General features: G+C 34.9%; 1 protein-coding gene across 1 annotated transcript in view; it reads left to right on the top strand.

Annotated features, from left to right (window-relative positions):
* Positions 1–21,513, top strand: part of MALRD1 (MAM and LDL receptor class A domain containing 1) — a 291,044-nt gene that overhangs the window by 123,041 nt on the left and 146,490 nt on the right. Inside the window, exons 24-25 of the mRNA XM_074814744.1 lie at positions 989–1,236; positions 6,403–6,700. Coding sequence (XP_074670845.1) covers positions 989–1,236; positions 6,403–6,700 — 546 coding nt within the window. The remainder of the gene's footprint in view (positions 1–988; positions 1,237–6,402; positions 6,701–21,513) is intronic.

Below are 21,513 nucleotides of genomic sequence, written 5' to 3'. Positions count from 1 at the left end.
ATTTATCTTCAAAGTATTTTCCTTTCCAGCAATAATACTAAGAATATTCAAGGCACAGTCAAAAGCCTCTTGAAGGCTTTGCTGAAATTCCAGCTTATTTCAGCAAGTTTAGTCTTACTTGGTAATCATTATAATGAAGTTGTAGATGCATAGAGGAAAAAATATACACAACTTCTGGAGTGTTGTAACTGACAGTCTTAATTTATGTTGACATGTAACTTACCATGCTGGCTGTTCTGACATTCAAGATTGGAAAATCACTAAAGAGCATGCATGATGTTTCATATAAAAATCGACCAAAATTATGACAGCTTTCTCTTTTTCTAGGCATTAAATGCAATTTAAGGAGAAAGGTAGATAATCATCTATGTTTGCATATTGGCTAAGAAAATACATGTGTGAACTTTTCTGGAAACATGCAAAAGTAATATGACTATGGGTGTGATTCAGGTCAAAGTTAGCACACAGAATTTATGTTTTACCTATATGTATCTGTATGGAGGCTGTGTTTTTATGGTGCTCAATATATTAATTTGAATGGGTTTCTGTTCCTTAAATATAGGCATTTGTATCATTTTCACTAACCTTAACATGTGCCTCCAAAAGGAGGCTATTTTTCTGCAGGTACCCGATTGCTTGAATGCCCTATGGAGGGCACCAATCTACCTCTGCCTGTAAGACCCTAAAGAACTATTCATCTTGACCTAAAATAGATTGCTATATTTGGTTACTTTTATACCAAGGACTCTGATGACTATAATAACAAGAGCACAGAGACCTACCTCACATATATGCGGTTTTATCCTATCCTATTATTATGTCCTAGAACATTAAAAATGCTCTGTTTAATAAAATGCATGGATATTATTTTTTATATTGAAGCTTTTTTTTTTTTTTTTAATGGATTTGTGTACTAGGTTGTACTATATGTACCTAATTAGCTTATTGAAAAAAAAAATCTTTTCATGTGTGGGCATATGTCTTTCAGGTACCTCTATTGGGCATTGTAATTTTGAGTTTGATCTTTGTGGATGGAAGCAGGATGAAAATGATGATTTTGACTGGAACCTCAGAACTAGCAGTACTACAAAAATGGGCACTGGACCAGCTACTGATCATACACTGCAAGAGCCATCTGGTCATTATATTTTTATAAAGAGTTCATTTCTTCAGCTGCCAGGACAGAAAGCTAGGATTTTGAGTCCTGTCCTAAGCAAAAGGAATAAAAACTGCAAGGTATGTGTGGGTGTAGTACTAGCAGGAATGCAGAATTTGATTTCTAGATTGCACCAAGGTGATACTTCTAAAACAAATAAAGATGATCACCGAAATATTTCTTGAGAAAAACAAGGATGTTACAGAAGAGCCAGGGCCTGATCTTATTTCCTTGAAATCATAAGAAAACATGTATCTTGTTGGGTAGAATGATTTCTGTAAGTAAATAAGTACTCTGGGAGGTTCAGATGAAGTTGACAGTGAATGTAGTGTCTGATTTATAATATCTTACTCAACACTTGCCCTAAGTAGCATACAGCTATGTAATGGTTTGTGATTTTATGGAGAAAATGTGAATAAATACAGTAACAATTTGCTTTCAAAGAGTACAACTGCAACTGGAAAATGCGTGACAGTAGGCTTTGAAACCGACTCTCGCTTCTAGAGAACAGAGAAAAGTAAGCCTTTATTTTCCAAAACACTGCAGCACATTGTAGTGATTTGAGCCTTACCATTTCTTTGCAAACCTGGATCAAAAAGTTTTCTAGTTTTGCTACACTTTTTATAGTCTTTGCTAAAATGGTAACTTTTAGTTTCGTAAGACATCTTTCAGAACACACCTATCACAATCTGTTACAGGAACAACATGCTGAAAAAGTGAATTTTCCAGAAAATTGAACTGTGCATTACTTTGAAATGGTATTTTTCCAAATTTTCAGTCTTTAGGTGTCAAGGCAAAAAAGAGTTTCTAACATCAGTGTCAAACACAAAATGGAAGTTTAAACATTAATATTTCCCAATAATTCTAATTATTAATAAAATTAGTATTAATTTTTAAATGCTAGTTAGAAATAGAGCTTATGAAATATATATTATTTACATAGAGAGGAATATTGTGATAAACAGAGCTGCTGTGGAAGGAAAAGTGGTACTTTTAGCCTTTGGAAAATTAACAAAGGAATATTTATAAAGACTAGAAAACTAACAAAGCAGGAATGGCTTAACATTTTCAGGGTAAATTTTTGGGAATGTATTTCCAGAACTGAAGAAACAATGTGGGGAAAAAAACCCAACAACCTAGTGAAGAGAAAAAGGAGGTATTAGTATATAAAGTTATTTCAACATTTGATTTGAGATGAAGGAATTAATTTCTCAAATAGTTAATTAAGATACAGAACTTCATCCTAACAGATCAGACAGTTCTTTAAACTATTTTACTCCATTCTGTGAGTTATTAGAGTTGAAAAGCAGTGTGAACAAATGCCAGCCTAGAATGTAGAGCAAAGAATTTTGGAACTTCTGTGAATAAAACCAACATTCAGGCTATTATTTTGCCAATTATTTTGCTATTTACCCATGAAGATCTGTCTAACTTGACAACAGAAATGTTTGTTGGCTATCTAACTTTACCCAGTTAAACAAGCTCAAGAGCTCTCTGATGATCTAACCATAAAACAGCCTCTTTGCTCTCCAGCATTTGGAGCATCTCCATTCCTGATGTCACAGTTGGAATTCTTACTCCATCCATTTGTTGGAGATAGTGATCTAGTAACTTGCCTGAGAGATTATATTAATGTCTTTATATTTATGGAAGATGTAAAATTTTATTCAATTTCTGCCTGTAAAATAAGATATGTAATCATTTTAGATTAGATTTTTGTCCTCAGTGGTCTCATTTTGCAAGTTCACCTTTATACATCTATCTAATAACTAGTTCTCTCAAAAGAATTTTTAAAATGTTTTTAAAAGGCCTTTAAATTGAACTGTGATCACTGTTGATTGTGTGATCACTGCTCTATGCTCATCGAATGAAGGTTGTTTTAGAGTTAAATAGTCCTAAAGTTTTACTGTATATGCAGATGACATCTCTGTTCAAAATGTCCAGTCATTTGCCTCTAGTTCCATTTATCTCATACTCACTACTCATGAGGAAAAACAAAACGTGTAAACGTGTAAAGTTTGTCTGAAATGTGGAAAGCATTCTGCTTATGTTTGAGATTTCTAAACAGTTTATTTGATTGAAATTCTGGCTGTTTGAAAACTCCCAAAACTCTTTATAGATAAGAAAGTAAGGAAGTATTAAACACAAATGGCTTGATTTTATGATCCAAAAAAAACTTCACTAATTTCAATATGTCAGTAACTTAAACTTAATCTAGTCATAATAAATTATCTTCAGAAATTGAGCCATGATCTCATGTTTTCTAAGTTAATTTTCTATGTTGCTTAAAATATATAAAACATCTCTTTCTCCATTTTATCTGGTTTTATGTTTTAAAAATAACTTTTCTGCTATTTAACTTCTATCTATGAAGAGTAAAACATATATGCAAAGAAATGCAGGATAACTGAGAATGACAGGTTCACTTCTGAATAATTATGATTTATCACACATTCAATGCAATGAAATGCTTGAAACATAACTATTGGAAACTATTACTTTTGTCACACTGAAAATTATTTACAAAAAATACCTGGTCTGTGCACCTTCTAAAGACAAATCTTCTACATCCATGATATGGCCTGAAACAGTCAGTCATATTTATGTTTTATATTGCTTTTTGAAGGTTCTGACCAGTCTCGAAACTTTCATTTAGGCAACTGATGAAGGGAAGTGAAATTTCTGGTAAAGGAAATTGTACGAATGAAAATAATTTCAAGACTCAGAGCTTCATCTTAGCAGATCACAGTCCCTTAAAGTATTTTTCTCCTTTCTGAGTTATTAGAGAAGCAAATGCTACATCATATATTACAAAAGACAGTTTGGGATTTTAGGCCCATTCAGATCAATGGAAAATATACATTTACATCAGTGGGACAAGAGATTTATGCAGAGAAAACAAATATACACCAGCAAGTATAAAGGGACATACATGAAAAAATATTGTTTGTATACAAGACTTTCACAAACCAAGCTTCATCTTCAAAAAGAATAGAAATCCAATGGGAACAATCTAAGTAGAAAGAAAGTGAATCTATGCCAAAATAAATCCAGGAAAGAAAAGGAAGAATTCTGCATCAAGGCATCAGTAATAAATGTGGAAACACTATGTGGAAATGTCAGCCCATAAGAAAACCAGGAAATCTGCATATACTATTGTGGAATAATAAAGAAATTGTGTTGAAAATACTTTTTAAAAGTCTTAAATTTAGTTGTAATAACTAACCAAAAGCATATGGCATACATTGTGATTCTGAGGGAATTTAATAAAAAATATGAAAGATGTAATTAATATCAGCAATTCCTTTATGGTATGAGTGGTAGAAGGGGGGGCTCTCTGTTTGGGTTTGCAAGTATTGTATTTTCTCTATATTTTTGCATTGTAACCTTTCCAATTTTATTTCATTATCAGAAAATTAGTTAAGTAGACAACTGATGAATGACAACATACAGAGAACCTTGGAGAATGAAGGCTAGAGAGCTAGCCTACATTCTGATGCAAAGCAAATTAAATACGGGAATGAATATTTCACTGGCATTATAATTCAAGTTTAAGTAATGTGGGGGCCCAGACCTGAAAGGACATGGATACATGCTTAAAATTAAATCTGTGTGTAACTGTTATGAAGGTGACATTACTACTATATGATATATTTATAAATGACATAACAGAACAGACCAGTATGTTGATTCCATATATAAAATTATTCAGTGTAATTGAGATAAGGGTATTGCTAATAAATGTGAAGTCCAGAAAGCAATGCTGGGAGCCAGGGGTGAAGGGGGATATGAATTGAACTGTGTGAATATATGGGGGATATGAATATGAACTGTAGCCAATCAGGAGCAGTGTAGTGGGCAACTCTATGAAAATATCTGATCAGAATTTAATGACAGTCAAAAAATGAAACAAAATTCAGCAGTAGTAAAAAGAAATAGCAAAAATGCGAAACTCATTATGTAGTTTAAAGATATACACATATATTGAATAGATAAACCTCATTTAATGAAGGATTTTAAGATAAACAGTAATTGCAGGACAGGAAATGGGCAGGTGAATAGAAATATTTCCATACAAGAAAACTGACTTATGAAAATTATATTTGACTAGTTCATTTCACAGGAGACATTCTGAAAATAAACACAGTCAAACTTTTAAAAGAATTATAACACAAAGCCCTTGGTGGCTTTACTAATTAATAATTAGAGAAAAACAATTAAATAGAAATGTGGAGTTTAAAAAAAAATAGTATATTTATGCAATGCAATAGACTGCAGAAGCCTATGAAATCCTATAGCACCGGGTAGCACAAAGGGACATGACTTCACATTTACATGGGTGTCATAATATTCACTATTATGTTTTTATAGCTATAATAAATAAGATTGAGATTTCATTCTTTAGGGCTTGTGCTATGCATTAAACTAGGAAGAAATTTGAGCTATAGACATGTTCTTCCATATTATAGCATGACTTGCCTCCTTTCAGGGTCCTACATAATTCTTGGAAATATTCTGATCTTTGTCAGGAACAAGATATTGAACTAGATTAAGCATTAATTTGATCAAATACAAGTATTCCTTTTGTTGCTCTTGAATTGAAAATATCTGAGAGAGCAGTTAATGGTGTGACTCTTCACAGTGATTTTTTTTTCAATTTTCTGTATGTACTTGATCTTACTTTTGTACTTCATAATTTGTTTTCCCCTGTTTCTACTGAAAAAAAAAAGAATCACTGTTTTCTAATCCAAGGACCTCTTATATTTTATTTTAGTTATTGTTTTGCATTTCTGCAGTCCATGTAGAAGTTTTGCTCCCGTGTTTGGTTAGAGAAGATTATTTTCTAATTCTAATAATCTAGCACAAACACATTTATAACCGGAAAAGTGTTCAGTAAACTGAAGCTACTTCCCATATTGTAAATGGCACTGTTTCATTCCTCTGTTTCCTTATCAACTATTTTCATTCTCTTACATTTACATGCAAGAGTTATTCAAAGGAATGCAGGATCAGCTGTCACAGTACTGTAATGCTGGCTTCAAAGTTTGGCTTATGAAATAGTTCAAAAATTTTCACTAGTAAGTCTTTTTGTGTGCATTTTAATTAAATTGGTTTTGAATCAGTAAAATTAAGGGCTTTTCTGAATGCTATTAATGATGCTCAGTTTAATAATTAGGATAAATACAATAGCAGAATGTGTCTGAAGTCACCTGCTGCATACTTAATGCTATTGTTCTTGCTTATAGATACTTTTCTATTACCATATGTATGGAGCTCACATTGGATCACTGATTGTCTACCAGAAGACTATGGCAAAACATGAAAAAATTCTCCTTAATCTTACTGGAAACCAGGGAAATTTCTGGCAGCGCAAGACACTGATCCTGGCTGGAGATGGAGATGAAGACTTCCAAGTTGTCTTTGAAGGGATAGCTGGCAAAGGTCCCAAAGATGGCATTGCACTTGATGACCTCACGTTTTCCAGGGAGTGCTTACCATCCCAGGAGTTTTTACCAGCCGAACCTACAAAGCTGCCTCCAACAGGTATGTTTCTGATATGGACAAATAATCTTTTTAAGTCTGGAAATGAATAGCAGCATTGTTTCCATTTCTATGTCTCTCCTGCAAAAGAGAAATAGAATACACAGCTTGCTAAAGACATGTTGAAACTAACATGCTTTTAAATAGCTCTCTGAAATTCTAATAAAATCATTTTATGAATTAATTATTTGGGTATTGAATCAACACTTGCAAATCTGCAAGACTTATTGTCCAGCCATGTATACTTAGAAAATATCCTGCTTAATTCAGTGGGGTCTATTTGTCAGTAGTTGTAAAATATAGTTATTGTAAAATAAAGTAAAATTATGTAAGTATTTGTAAAATATTTGTAAATATTGTAAAATAATGAAGAGTGGGACAGAGCCAATATGGATAGATTGTAATAAGGCCAGCAGACTTTAATGTTTATTGGCTAGTAGGAATTCCTATTGATACTGTTTAGGCACCATATCCATTTTCTTCCCGTGTGCTGTGGTGCCAGCATTGGTGCAATTATTTGCACCATCCTCACTGCATAAGGGAAATAAGACTCAGAAAAATTTTACCAAAAATAATAAAGTTCTGATGTGGATGGATCCCAGTAACCCCAAGGTAAAAGCTGCTCCTGAAAGCACTGATGTTGTTCATTACTAATATTTGTTTGGACACAAATGATGGAGAAACTCTTTCTGACAGAACAGGACAAATCTCTTTCCTCCTTCCACATTTATCACCAGACCTACTGAAATGTAAACCCCCAAAGTGGAATTTAGGAGATGTATTTTGTTCCTGGGCCTACTACAAATTTCCTGCATGGCTGTGGCAAGTCATTTTATCTCACTTCCTTGTCTTTCTGATCAATAAAACAAAGTTAATATTTCCCAATGTCATGGACCACCGGGAGAATGGATCATTAATTTATGTGAGCTGCTTTGCTTTGTTACTGCTGCTAATGAGTAGCCTTCCCCTTTAGGATATCATTAAGCACTGCTCAGGCACTGGGAAAGAACACTGATGAGACTACATCAAACCCAAGAAATTACATTGTACTTTGTGCACAAGATAAGCAGGAAAGATATGGGCAATGTTTTCCAGATATAGCTCTGATAAGTTGCCAGTTACGGTATGTAGTATTGGCTTCCTACTTCTGTCAAAACAGTCATGGAAATTTATTGCAAATGAGATTGGTATTTTAAAGTTCAGCTTTATATGAATGTTACCCCAAGAGGAACACTAGCCGAGATTTCTGATTCTTTATTTTTGATGTTTTCAGACTCTATCCTCTTAATGGTAGATGCAAGTCCCTGTGGCAATGTTAGAAACTTTAAAAGCTTTGGCTGTGATAGTAAAGGACGTTCCAAAGCACTTTTATGATGTATATAAACAAAAAGCTACTAAAAATCTCAGGAAAAAGCCACCAGAGACTGATTTCTTGGTGTAGCTCATCTAAGATGTACTTTGTGAACTTTGTAGATTCACAACACTTTGAGGTAATGGTCTGAATTTATCCTTATATCAACAATTTTCACTTGTCCTGGATGAGAGTTTACATTAACCACCGAGAGTTCCAATTTACGGCTACTATTTAGCAGTGATACCTGTTTGAATCATTGCTTGAAATGTGGCCTTAGAACCCTGAATAAGAAATCTACTCCTGCCTACAGAAATTTTCTAAGCAGTGGCAAAATGCATGCTGAAGGCTGTGAAAAGTGCTCTGTGATGTAACGAGAACCAGCTAGAATGACCGTGATGATCCGCTGCAAAAATCTTGACTCCTAGACTTCTCTGTTTAAATGCAGAGACAAAGGAGAGCTTAGCCAAAAATGAAACAATTACATCCATTGCTTAAATTTTTTAGTTTCTGAGGATGAAGAACATCATGCAGCAGAGATCTGCTCCTTTCTTGTCTCCAGCTAGAGAGAATATTTGCTAAGAAAGTTGAAATGTTTTCTCTCCAAGGGAGAGATTTGTAGCTTTTGAGTTCTCTTATCATAACATGACAATGCAGAATTGATACTGATGCATACTTTTGTAGCTGGTTAATATGTTTCCTCTACTATATTTGGACACATGTTTCCTTTACTCAGGACTTGCAAGGAATATTTCTTTCATTCTAGGTATTCAAAATAACACAGTGAGCTGTAACTGTCATAATGCTTTCCTCCGCTTCCCTTCACCCTTCACCTTGATTATTCAGTGTTGTTTCTCACAGTTTTAAGATCTTACTTGTAATTTTTATGACATACCAATCTACAATTGGTATTCTGCAAACTGAACAAACCACATTAAAAAAAATACCTGCTACAACTAATTTTTAATGTTGTGGGGGTTTTTTAAATCAGAATTAATTGTAATGCACACAGCAAAGGAGATTCTTCTTCTGAGTTTTATGAGCAATATCACTATGTAACTGTATACAATATATATATGTGCTTGTTTTTTTCTGCACATAGAGTGTTATGGCAATGGATATAGTGTAAAGACTAAATAGAATAAAGTTATTAAGTGTTTCTATCTGTGACAGAAACTCTCACTGTTCAGAAAAATTGTTCCCTGACTCTATGTAAACTCTCTGAAGTTCTAAACATAAAAAAAAAAAAACAAAACACCTTTCTAGGGGGGGGCTGTTTTTCTTCCAGACAAATATGCAATAATATTTAAAGGCTGATAGTGGGCACTGGACAACTGGAAAAAATAATTTTGGAAGTTAGCAGTGTCATTTTTTTTGTATACTTGACAGTATGGGTTAGACTGTCCTCGTGATGCTGCTTAACAACAATGATGCTGAAGTGGAAAGCCACTGAGAGTCACATAAAATGCTGTGCCTGAGAAACAATAAACATCATTTTAGGCTGGCACTTATCAACTCTTCACTGTATAAATAGTGATGTATGGGGGTATATAGGGTTTTTCTCATGTCCTACAATGGTACTGTGTGTAGAAAGGTACAAAGACAGTTTTGTTCTAACAGTGCTATTTGTGCCTGTTGACATGTCTCTGCAGTGTGGCCAGATTCTCAAGTTAGACTGTGTCCCATGTAAGGGGCTGCCTGTATCCACATCAGCCCAGGAACAGCCCTTGGCCACACTGAACCCTGAAAAGTTGCAATTCCAGACTTGTTTCTGTGCTGGGTTTGCATGGCAGGGTTTTGGTAGAGGTGGGGCTACAGGGGTGTCCTCTTGTCCTGGTTTTGGCCAGGATAAAGTTAATTTTCCTGGGATGAGAGGTAGCACAGCTAGAGGGTCGGGCCCAGATCGATCATTGGTGTATTCCATATCATGTGACGTCATGCTCAGTATATAAGGGGACACGTGCTCTCTCATTTCTGTTTTGGTTTCGGTTTCCCAGTCAGTGGGTGATGGGATTTCTGGCTGCTGGGGGCAGGCTGCATACCGGTCGCCGCTCAGTGAGCAACTGCTGTATATTACCCATTTGAATTTACTATTGTTACTGTTGTAACAGTATATATTCTATATCTATAACAGCTATATTCTATATGCTTTTCCCAATAGAAGGGTGTTAATAGTTTTCAAAGTCATAGCCTTCCAGGAGGCATTCACACCCTCCTTTTCATGCAGTAACCATAGTTTCTAAGGGAGTTATACGATCCCCCCAGGAATGTTCACAGATTAAGATACTGTCTGACTATGCCCAAAACATGTGAGACCATTGGCATGAGTCATATTTTATATTTTTTTACAAAAGAGACATCATGGATTTGACAAATTCCATGATCTTTGCTTGTCTTGTCTCTTCTTTCCCTCCCTTCCCTCCTGAAGTGTTGTTACTGGCTATAAAAATGGCAGATCCTTCCATCAGAGTTTCTGCTCATGTCTCTGTATCACTTATCTGGGAATTCAACAGCTTCCAAGGGCTGTCTGATCAGATTAGTAGGCTAGAATGGAGGAAAGTTATTTCCAGAGACAAGAGAACTGGTGGCTGTTGACTTCAGTTTTGTAGAGAAGACAGTTGTTATTTACAACAAATTAAAAGAGATTCACTGTTACATGTGTCTTTAAGAACATGGGAATATTCACAGGAGATCACATCAAGGTCCATTTCACTTGATATCTTGTCTCCAACGTGGTCAATGAGATGCTGAGTAGGAACTGAAAAAGGATGGGCATATATGATGCTTCCTCCTAATGTTTCTAACATTTCCTTTTTAGGAGGCCTTATGAACTGAATGTGGTTTTGCATATGTAGTAAACCTTAATATATTTGCCTTCTGTATAGAGTTTAGTTTCCCTGGGAACACATTCAAAAGTTTAGGTCCCTCCTCATTTTTGGCAGCAAGTTGTACAGATCTGCCACTTGCTTAAAAAGTGACTCTGTTTTCACCTTGTCTCCTATTTAATATCTTTTACTGAAAATGGTGGTGAAAACAGACAAACCCACCTACTCCATACTGATCTCTGTGCAATTGTCCTTAAGCAACATTACACACCAAAGGAGTTCCAACTTATTTCTTACATGGAAACTATTCCATATGTTGTCCATTCTCTGACTTTTTAAAAAATCTACTATAAACTTTAGAGATTATAAAATCAGGTCTGTGCAGAGTATTTAGGAAATGAGTGAACGGTGGAATGATACTGTAACAAAATTAATATTTTTCTCTTTGTTCTCTTTCCTGATAAATTCTAAAGCTTTTGCCCTTTTTGAGCATTGGGCTGCTGTGTTCCTGGAACTATCTTCAGTACTCTGCTGTGTCACTCTTTAGTAGCGGTAGTAATTGGTCCTCGTCACCCATAACTGAAGACAGATTGTGGTGTTCTGTGTAATTCAATTAATATTGCATTTCATTGCCAGTCACTCAGGATGCAATTCATGTTTAACTGTGGCTGTTTTTTTCCATTGTAGTTGTATAAGATACCTGACACACCTACTTGGGGCTGGCAGCTATGTTACAGGGATTATAGGAAAGTCCAATGTCCTGAAACAGTGCCTGATGTCAGGAAGGCTGCCTGGTGCATAACAAGCTCTCGATACTGTCACTTTAAGCAACTTCATTTTCACAAAATACTTTTCCTGTTATTCATAGTTATTTCTAGCTCATATCACCCTAAATAACTTCATATCACTATGAATATATGATATAACTTCATATCACTTTCTTAACTCATTACTCATGCACTTCCCTCGTCTTTTATGAGTAAGCATTAAAGAATACAGACTTGCTACATTTTTTTTGTTTGCTGGTTGGTTGGTTTGGTTGTTTGGTTTTTTTTCCCCAGACAATTAGACATTTTAATACAAATGTCTAATTCACACCAAAAAAATTAAAATTTGTAGAGTTCAGCAACGTAGATAACATTGAATAAAGGCAAAGTAGGAGAGTAATCAGAAAACCGAATTTGCCGAAATCTTTTCATTTGAAATATTACACAAAACTTTAGAGTGTACTCTAAAGACCAAACGATATTGCTTATATCACTCTTTTGCAGATATAGTTAGATTTATAAAAATGTAAAGACACATAAATAGAAATAACCTTGGCAGTTATTCTAACTAATATATAATTACAAGAACCATCACATTTTATGCTTCAGTGCATAATGTGTCCTCCTACTGAAAAGAAAAAATATGTCTCCTTATGCACAACTATTCAAATAACAAAACATTTATATCTTCTGTTGAAGCAACCAGCATTGACCATTGTCTGAGAGAACAGGATGTGAAACATATAAAGAATATCTAAAGCACTTTAAAACCAGTTCTGAGAAAAAACAAACAAAAAACCAAAACCAACCAAAAAACCCCAACAAAAAAACCCTAGCCTATAAAGGGTGCTCATAATTTCTGATATGCCCCTGAACTTTTGGAAGATATCATATACTTATATAGTGCCTTAATCATATACAGCAGGTTGTGAAACTTTTTTTCCTTAATTAGTACCTGAACAGAAACAGACTCTCAGATGTTTCTAGAATGAAATTCCACATAAGTGGCATTCATGGTTATAGTCTAGACTTTTAAAAATAATAAATTGACATGTTTAATTTTTTCTGTGTAATTATAATCACTGTACTTTATCAATTTAATTGGAAATATCTGCCCTTGGTCCACTTATTTCATTCTACAGTTTTTTCATTTTGTTTGGTAGCTAGGATTCTGATTTATCTCCTTTGTCTTTGAGCTCTAGCCTTAACAGATTGTATAGTGGTTTGAAAACAATATGCCCATTTGCTAAACTAAAAAAAAAATCCCATTTATTTATACCAGTCTAATTTACAAAATAATTACAAAAATTTAGAATGGGTTGTAATTTTAAAGATACATTGGAGTAATTTTTTTTTTCTCAACATTCTATGGAGATTTAGGATACGTTTCTGTCTATAACTGATTGCAATATTTGTACATACATTAAAGTACATATCATTTGAGAAGTTTCTCATACTTTATTATAATTTTATCTCAATGAAAAAAATGTTTCCCCTAAGTATTCCCAGACCTAATACCTTGAATGGGAAATAAAACTCAAAGACTGTTTAGATCAGCAGTCAGAGCAGAGCCTGGACTGGGCCCATAACTGATTACAACTCTAGAAACTGGACAACAGAACATGTAGTGTCATCTAAGGTCCTTGGAGGTAGGGCACTGCCAGCAACTGTCTTTCTGTTTTGCAAAACAGTTAAACATCTCCAAAACTTTACTTAGCTCTTGGGTCTCTGCAGACTGGTTTCTGAGAAACGTATCCCAGAGCAGACATCCAAATAAGTATCACGTCAGGAGAAATGTATTTTCAGTGGTGGCAGTTTGAAGTGAGTCTCTGAGCAGCAGGTGAGGGCAGGTATTTATATCTACATTCATAGTATGAACTGGTAATTCCTTTTGGCAATGGGTAGCTGGGATATGTGAATAACTTTTCTAACCAAAGACAAACTGTTCCTAAAATTACAAGAGGAATTCCTGACACTATATTTATAAAGGAGAACCCTGTTAAAGAGCACTGTTCTTTTATTTTCTCCCTACTGGGAGAATTAAGTAAGAAGACTTTCACCAAAACTAAGCTTTCCCAGGACCATCAGTGATACCAGCTCAGACATTTCCCTATATGCTACATATTCCATACACAGAGTCTGCCTGTGCCTGGGTGAGCTGAGGATGTGAGAGCTCTAACTCTGCTTTGCATTCCAAGAATTAGCTAACAAGTTACTCTTACTTAAGTGTAATTATTACTTTTTTCTCACACATCTAAAAGTAGATAAATAATGCTGCAGTACAGGGCATTCTTACAAATATCAAGTGTTTTTCTATTACGTCGTTCAACAGCAAAAGTGATCTGACAAGAAATTATACTTCACTGTATCTGGTCCTATTTTACCTTTAGTGCAGTACATCTTTGCTGGGCATTTGAATTGTCTAGACATCCTGGAATAAAATTTCCATATGTAGTTAACACTGCAGGCATGTGTGTGCTTCTTTTCTCTCCCTCTAACTGTAGGAAACAAGCTGAACTTGTGGCTTTTCAGCACATACTTATCAATAGTCACTTTGGACTATTTTACTTTCCTAGTTACAGTGTTTACATTTTCAATACGGTATACATTACACAAAGAAGAACATTATTTTGCATAAGATATTTGTAAATTTTATTTGAAAGCTCAGTATATATTTTGCGCTTTATATCAAGGAAGATTTGAGTCAATTCACTGCACAGTTTCATTTTCATTCTGTGATTTATTTTGTTTTCAAACTTTTCAACAGAATATGCCTCCCAAGTAGAATGATATTGTAGCTTTCACAAAATACCTAACTGACTATCACAAGATGTGCCTGAGTTGCTACTTAGTGGTAGGATAAACAAAGTTAATAAAAAAATAAGTGGTAAAAAGATTGTTAAATGTCAAAATGTATAAAGCATTCCTGACTGTGGAAGGACCACACTTGGTTTATGCTCAAAAGTCAGATCACCTCACATACCTCACACAAGGAGAAGAGATTGAAGAAATGGAAACTCAAAAAAGTGCTTTTTTGATCTCTGGTAACTTCCAACTGTCCAGAATAAAAGCAAAGGTTGTGTCAACAATAATCACACAAGTTGTCCTCAACAAAAAATGATGGGAGATTATTGACTGAGGCTGCATGGTTCTCACTGAGCATAGGGAAAAAAAATCTAGCAGATTTTCCTCTTCAGCTAGGCCGGAGAGGGAACATCTCGGTGAACTGGAGGGAGCAAAGATTCTTTTCTCCACTTTTCTATTTTAGTAAATGCATCTTTGTTTGAGGAAAGCTCTTAATGTTTCTGTGCTGCATTTTAGGTATCTGAGTGAAAAATAAATTTGGGGGGAAGGGGAGAGATAAATAAAACCATCTTATGTGCATAATGAATCTTTAAGTAAATCTAAATTTTATCAGACTTATCTAAGACTTAAAATATTTAGAGTGAAATTCATCTCCAAGATTCAAATCAGATGTAATGTACATATAGTTGTACTCAAGATGTGTCAGGTATCTAAATTACAATTATAGTAGATGTACTATATTTATATTGCTCTTTTGTTGCCCAGTCATTCAACACAACTGAATCGCACACGTAAAGGCATCTATTGTTGTTTGTGATGTAGTAGGGTGTCTAAGAAATGCCCATAGTTCTGGCAGGTGTGTAACAGGATGTATGGAAAGTATATGCCTTTCAGGGGTAGCAGCTGGTGACAAGGAATGATGACTTACACATTTTGAAATGCTATCTGCGTGGGCAACCAAATAAAACTCTAGGTTTCTATTTTAGCATGATGTGACACTCTTTGAAGTCTAGCTGTTGTTACCTACCAGATCGCCATCAGTTTTAATGGCAACTTAGACACTTAGCTTGCCTATATGTAAACATAAAGGTATATGTCTCTTTGTGAGCTGAATGCCATCTAAGTTTTTATTTTAGAACTCTTTTTGATGTGGTTTTATTTTCATCATCTCATACAGATCTCTTTCTTTTCCTAGATTTAGATTTGCTTTTTCAGAAATGTTTTTTTGAGTTGCCTTGCTGCTAGCTTAAGCATAAATGACTGCCAAGTGATGAGCAGTTAGGTTGAGAGTCTCAGAGTGGTGGAAGATATGGAGTGTTTCCCATAATACTGGTGCAGTATCTCATCTATGGGATGTGACACACACTTGTTTAACTGTAGACTAAGCAGTTGTGGGGTGGTGGTGCATGATGTCCTCTCCCTGTAACATCTGTTTCTGGTCATGTTCAGTGGCTGCAACCTGGCAATGGGTGGCTCTATCAGCATTTCCCTTTCGCATGTACCTTACAGAGATGAGATTTTGTCTTCATTAGATCCTTCTGTTCTATTCTAAATCTTCTCCATTTGAAATCTTATTGTTTCTTTCATCTCCTTTCACAAGGTGTCACCTCAGGGCCTCAGACTCTCTTTTTGTTGTCTCTATTCAGAACTGGTCATTGCTGTTTTTGCACATGGAACTGCAGTAAAACTGTCCCACACCTGGGTACTGCAGGTATTCAAGACTGAGGCATTAAGGAGACAGTAATTTAAATTCAAGACATTAGACTCACACTGAATGGTCTCTGACAGGTAATACTATGGAAACTAATGCCTCCAGTATTCCTGTGCAAAGGTTTCACAGCAGAGGTTTGAAGATGATGGCTGATACCAGGTCAGATTCAGAGGAAAATATAAAAGGTCAGAATATTGCCTTCAAAATATTAGGAATTAAGAGATTAGAAGTAATTCATACCTGTTATGGGAAAAGGCCTTCAAATATGCTTTCTTGTTTAGTCTGTGTTTACTTTGAAGATCTTTCATTTTTTTAAGGACTTTAGTGTAATTGAACTAATGATAGACTTTAATATTCTGTGTGTTTTATCCAGCACTGCCATTTTTTACAGACACCTCATACAAGATTTTTATCTTGATAGAAGTGTTTATGAATTGGCTGCATAAAGCTTTATATATGACATATTTACTTTGATGCTCAGCTTGAGGATGTGTAAAGCATCATTTACATGTTTTGTCAGACTAGAATGTGTCTTGTTTAACAGAAAGGTTTCCAAATTAATATTTCTATTAAATGTCATTCTATAAGGTTGAATTAAGCTACAAGGTCTGCTGCTAGCACAACAATGTCTTCTAACAGATGCCTTTGCAGTTGTGTAAGATAGGATATTTTCCAGTTTTCTGTTTATCATCTGTTTTTTACAGAGCTATTTGCAATTATATGGGGCTGTAAGAAAAACCTCAATAGTTTTTCAAACAGATGAAGTGCTTTCCATAATTCTACTGCTCAGATTCTACTGTTTTTTTGATTCCAGATCTTTTCACTAGTTGAATGTGTGCTTACATTTTAGAACAATACAGTTTATGAGCATATATACTGTTGAACATCATCTGGAGCACTTCATGTAACTAGATAAAGGATGCACAAGCATTTAAAGATGTGATATCAAAAATTCTTTTATTAGCATGATGAAAAATGACTTGAGAAATTATTTTCTACAAAAAACCAACCTATTGTGTGAGATGAATTTGGGGATGATGTGGTAAAATAAGGTGTTACATCAGAAGAAAATTGGTACCGATTTCAGTGAATGAGACCAAGAATGTCAATGTAATTTTCTTTGTAAGAGTAATCCTAGTTTTCTGAAGAGTTCTAATAACATACTTCCATGCTAAGTATGTAATAGCTAACTAGATAGAGAACTGAGTGAAACTGGAAGCAGAAACACTAGTTTTATACTGTGATAAATGATCATAGTATAAGTACCAACAAAAATGACTGAAAGATTAGTTTCTGAATCTCAGCATTAATTAATCCAAGTTGTTTAAGTAAAATATTTTAAGACTTAATTATTATTACTATGAATACTTCATATAATTAACTAGTTAATTAAAGCAGTTTAACTGTAAGCATTATTTGGTTTTCTTTTCATGTGTACTAAAGATCATAATGGAAATAAAAAGATATGTTATCCTATGGGGAAGGACAGCAGAGACAGAGTGAAAAAAAAATCTTTAAAATGTTACATTCTTCAATTTTAGATGAAAGAAGGTCATGCAAATCAAATACTTATCTAGAACAACTCTTTGTGTCTAATTTTGACTGTATAGTTTCTCATTTAGCAAATAATTATATTAATTTTTTAAAAACAGAAATGTGACATTCATTAACAGAAATGAATTGTGACTATTTAATAACCAATTATCAAGTAGAAATGAACTATTTCTTGAGGTTAAAAGCAACACAGCCTGTCCACCAGACCAGAAGTTATATCTACTCTGTCCCTCCCAACAGAGCACATACTTTTGCTTCTCTCCTGCATATATATATATATATATACAATCACTTGCACAGTCCTAGAGCAAATATTGACTTCTAACTCTTAAACTGTTTGAGACTGTAAACTTGGGAAACATGGCTGAAATATCTCTTGGGATATTTTGACATTTTTCATGCTCCTACAAAAAAGCAGCACACCTAAAGGCTCTGTGCAAGCAGAACCTCTGTTCTAGAGAAAGTATTCCCTACTGAGAAAATGTGTAACAGTGACACTGATCCCCTTTCAAGTGACAATATCAATAACAAGTTATAATTATTCCATGCTGATAAACTCAGGCATGATTTTGATCATAAGATTTTAAGCCTACTTATCTCTTATTCATAATTCTTAACATAAATGTTTTAGTAGGATATGTAAAACCTAATTAGGATGATAGAGAACAAGTTACGTTGTCTAGCGACAAGGAATAAACAGTAGCTGACTCAGCAAATAAAGATTCAATATCCAAGAGAGAGACTTAACTGTTATTCTTAACTTTTTTTGCAGTAGGGTAACAAATCCTCAATAAATACTATCTTAAGCAAAAATTTTGCCTCTCTCTTCATACAAGGAAGAAAAGATCCTTTCTATAGCAGAGCTATTGCTGTTCTGCTGTGTCAGGTAGGAACAGAGATAGATTCATACACATCCTACAACTTACTCCCTTTGGAATCAATTTCTGTGAAGGATGCTTGCGTGATTCTGTGTAGAGACTTTTAGGAGATTTACAGATGCATCCAAATGTAAATGCCCAAGAGGATGGCTTCCAAATAGATGCTATACATTGGTCTAAAAGCTATTCCAGTCATGAAGCTAAAGTAGTAAGGCTGCTTACAGTTCTTTCCTTCTGTCCCTGAAGAATAACCCAGGGTTGAGACTCTGAGTTTTGAGAGAAGATTTGCCTCTTAGTGGCTATATAGAGTTCGAAGAGCTGATTTGAGAGCTTGGTCAGCCAGGCCAGTATTCAGTATTCTAGTGCATGCAAAACATGATCTACTGATTTATGAGCTTGGAAAGACTCAGAGATGTATTTCAGATTTTTAAAAACTCCTGAATTTGGATGCCCAGCTTCCCATTAGTGAGACCTAGTTCATCACAAAGTCAATCTGCAGGAAAAGTCTTTCTCATTATTTTTTCACAGCCATAGATACAAAATTATTTTGTATTTTGAAGTTGTCTAGTGTTGTGTGGATAGGCTTCAAAAGAAGATTGGTGTAAGAAAGGTTGAACTTTCAGATGAAGGTTTGGGCCAGGTAAATATGAGGTTTTTGCACTTTGTTCCGTGTTTCCCTTACCTTCCTTTCTGAGAGGAGGACAACTGAATTGCAGAGCTTGCATATAAATCAGTGTATCTGAACTGGTCATGAATAAATTTAGGCTAGATGATAAAAGGGTCCCTTATCTGAACACCAAAAAATATCCTTTTGGTAGCAGCAATGGAGAAAGTTACTGATTATATTGAAGGCAGAGAAATTGCTTGAAGTAGGTGCCTTTCATAAAAGTGAATTAGACCTAGTGATTTGAGCAATTTCTTTTAAAACCCAGGTTCCTATGAAGTGGGATAAAAAAATTTCATCATGGCTCTCTTTGCAACCATTAACTTTTCTGCTGTTTCCTTGTTCAGTCACTTGCTAAGCTTATGTGCTACTATTTGCGTACCTCAAAGAGTGATGCTAAACATGAACACATACTGAATTGAGGTACAGTTAATGAAGTTATTCTTGCTTTGGGGAAATAAATGATTGTTCAGGATTGGACTAATGTTAAATTAGGATAATCAGTATAAAATGCTTTTGTCTTAATCGTTCATACTGGTTGGGAAAAAAATAATGAACAGAACTACTTAATCACATTAGAAGACGTTAACTGTATAAGTGACATTAGAGCATACAGATTCCAAATGCAATTGTTGTTACTTGCAGAATCTCACCTCAAACCACTTACGCTGACTTTATAGGTTTATTTTTCATCTTTTTCTTTCATTGTCTGAGAACATGACTGTAACACAGAGGAAAGGGGAAAACTGACCATAGTAGAAGCTATGTTTCTTTGAGATACTGAGTGATTAAAGAGTTTGTTGATAACTTTCTCTTCTATCAAGCATAATGTATTTTTCATTTTCCTATTGACCTTTACAATAGAGGCTCAAATGTGTGTGGAAGGCTGTTCAAGACATCAATAAAATCTTTTAATGATCATGTCCTCTTTAGCTCACTATAGTGTTTTATCTAATACAGATGGAAAGTTTTGTAATATCGTACGGTCAATACAGTAGTTCTGAAACTTATTCCTTCTGAGCAATGAGAGATGAAGGATTCATAGGGGTCATGAGATTCAGTTTAATCAGTTTTGGACTTTTTTAGTTTCTTCTACACCTGACACTTACTCAAGTATTGCTAAAGAGTTTAAACATAGCTGTGTTTAAGTGTTGTAATTGTTTATAGAAATTCTGTGCAAATTATGTTTCTTGCAGATCTTTCACATTTTCATCCAGAATATTCCAGAGCAGTTTCCTTTGTAACTTACATTTGTATTGTTGAATATTAATACTGATTTAAGGGAATAGATGGACATTCAAAAATAGTAGAAATCCCCAACTAATAATAGATATCTATCATTTGTTATCTTCCTCTTTGAATAGTGAACAGTCATTTTATACCAATTTAAAAGTCATTCCTTGACCACCTCATAATGTCTAACATGTCAAAGAAAATGTCAGTTCCTGGAAGAGACATCTGAGGTCTTGTGGACTTATAATACAATCACTCAGTGACTATTTCCCACTTTTACTTTTTGAGCCATGTCTTTCTTCATACCTTTATTTGCCAGAGAAGAGGTTTCTAAAAGTATTTTGGTTTATACTTCCAGCTGTGGAACCAGCATTTCTCAAGTCCTCAGCCTCCATGTCCACTATCTTCTCTCACCTAGGTTAGATCTGACCAGGAGAGTGTCCTGCCCTCTGGTCTCAGAGTCAGGGCTGTGACTGTAAATGAGAGCTGGTTGGTCAGGCTTTGAGTGGCATTTGAGGGAAGCATTTTCCACCTGTCATATTTACTGAGCACAGTCTGGCAGCTCTGGCAAGTTATACAAAGGGGATGTATCACTACACTGCAGCTCCACCTTCCACTATATGCTTTGGGCAACAATTTGGAACATGGTAGAGAATGTGAAAGGAACACATATTCCAGTGTAGCCAGTGAAGATCTCTCCTCCTTCAGCCTAAGCTATAACATCATCAAATGCTTTTAGTTCACTGCCTACCCAGCTTTCTTTTGGTCTCCTTATAGAAATTCCTTCTGATATATCTCACCTATTCAGACTTTGTGCACCCTATTTCTCGTGCTCAAGCTGTTCTGATTTATGGGTTTCTGCTTTACTTCAAGTCATCTTTTAGATTCAATCTGCAGATCTTTCTCCTATCAAAAACACAGGCAGTTAAACCACTGACCAGAGTCTGTACTAGGCACCAGGAAATGCAAATGACATATCTTCTTCCACCCTTCAAACTCTCAGATATCAACTGGACCACTAAACTAGA

This window comes from Strix aluco, chromosome 1, assembly GCF_031877795.1.
Source record: "Strix aluco isolate bStrAlu1 chromosome 1, bStrAlu1.hap1, whole genome shotgun sequence".
NCBI lineage: Eukaryota > Metazoa > Chordata > Aves > Strigiformes > Strigidae > Strix > Strix aluco.
The sequence above is the reverse complement of the archived record's forward strand: the minus strand, read 5'-3'. Positions and strand labels throughout refer to the sequence as shown.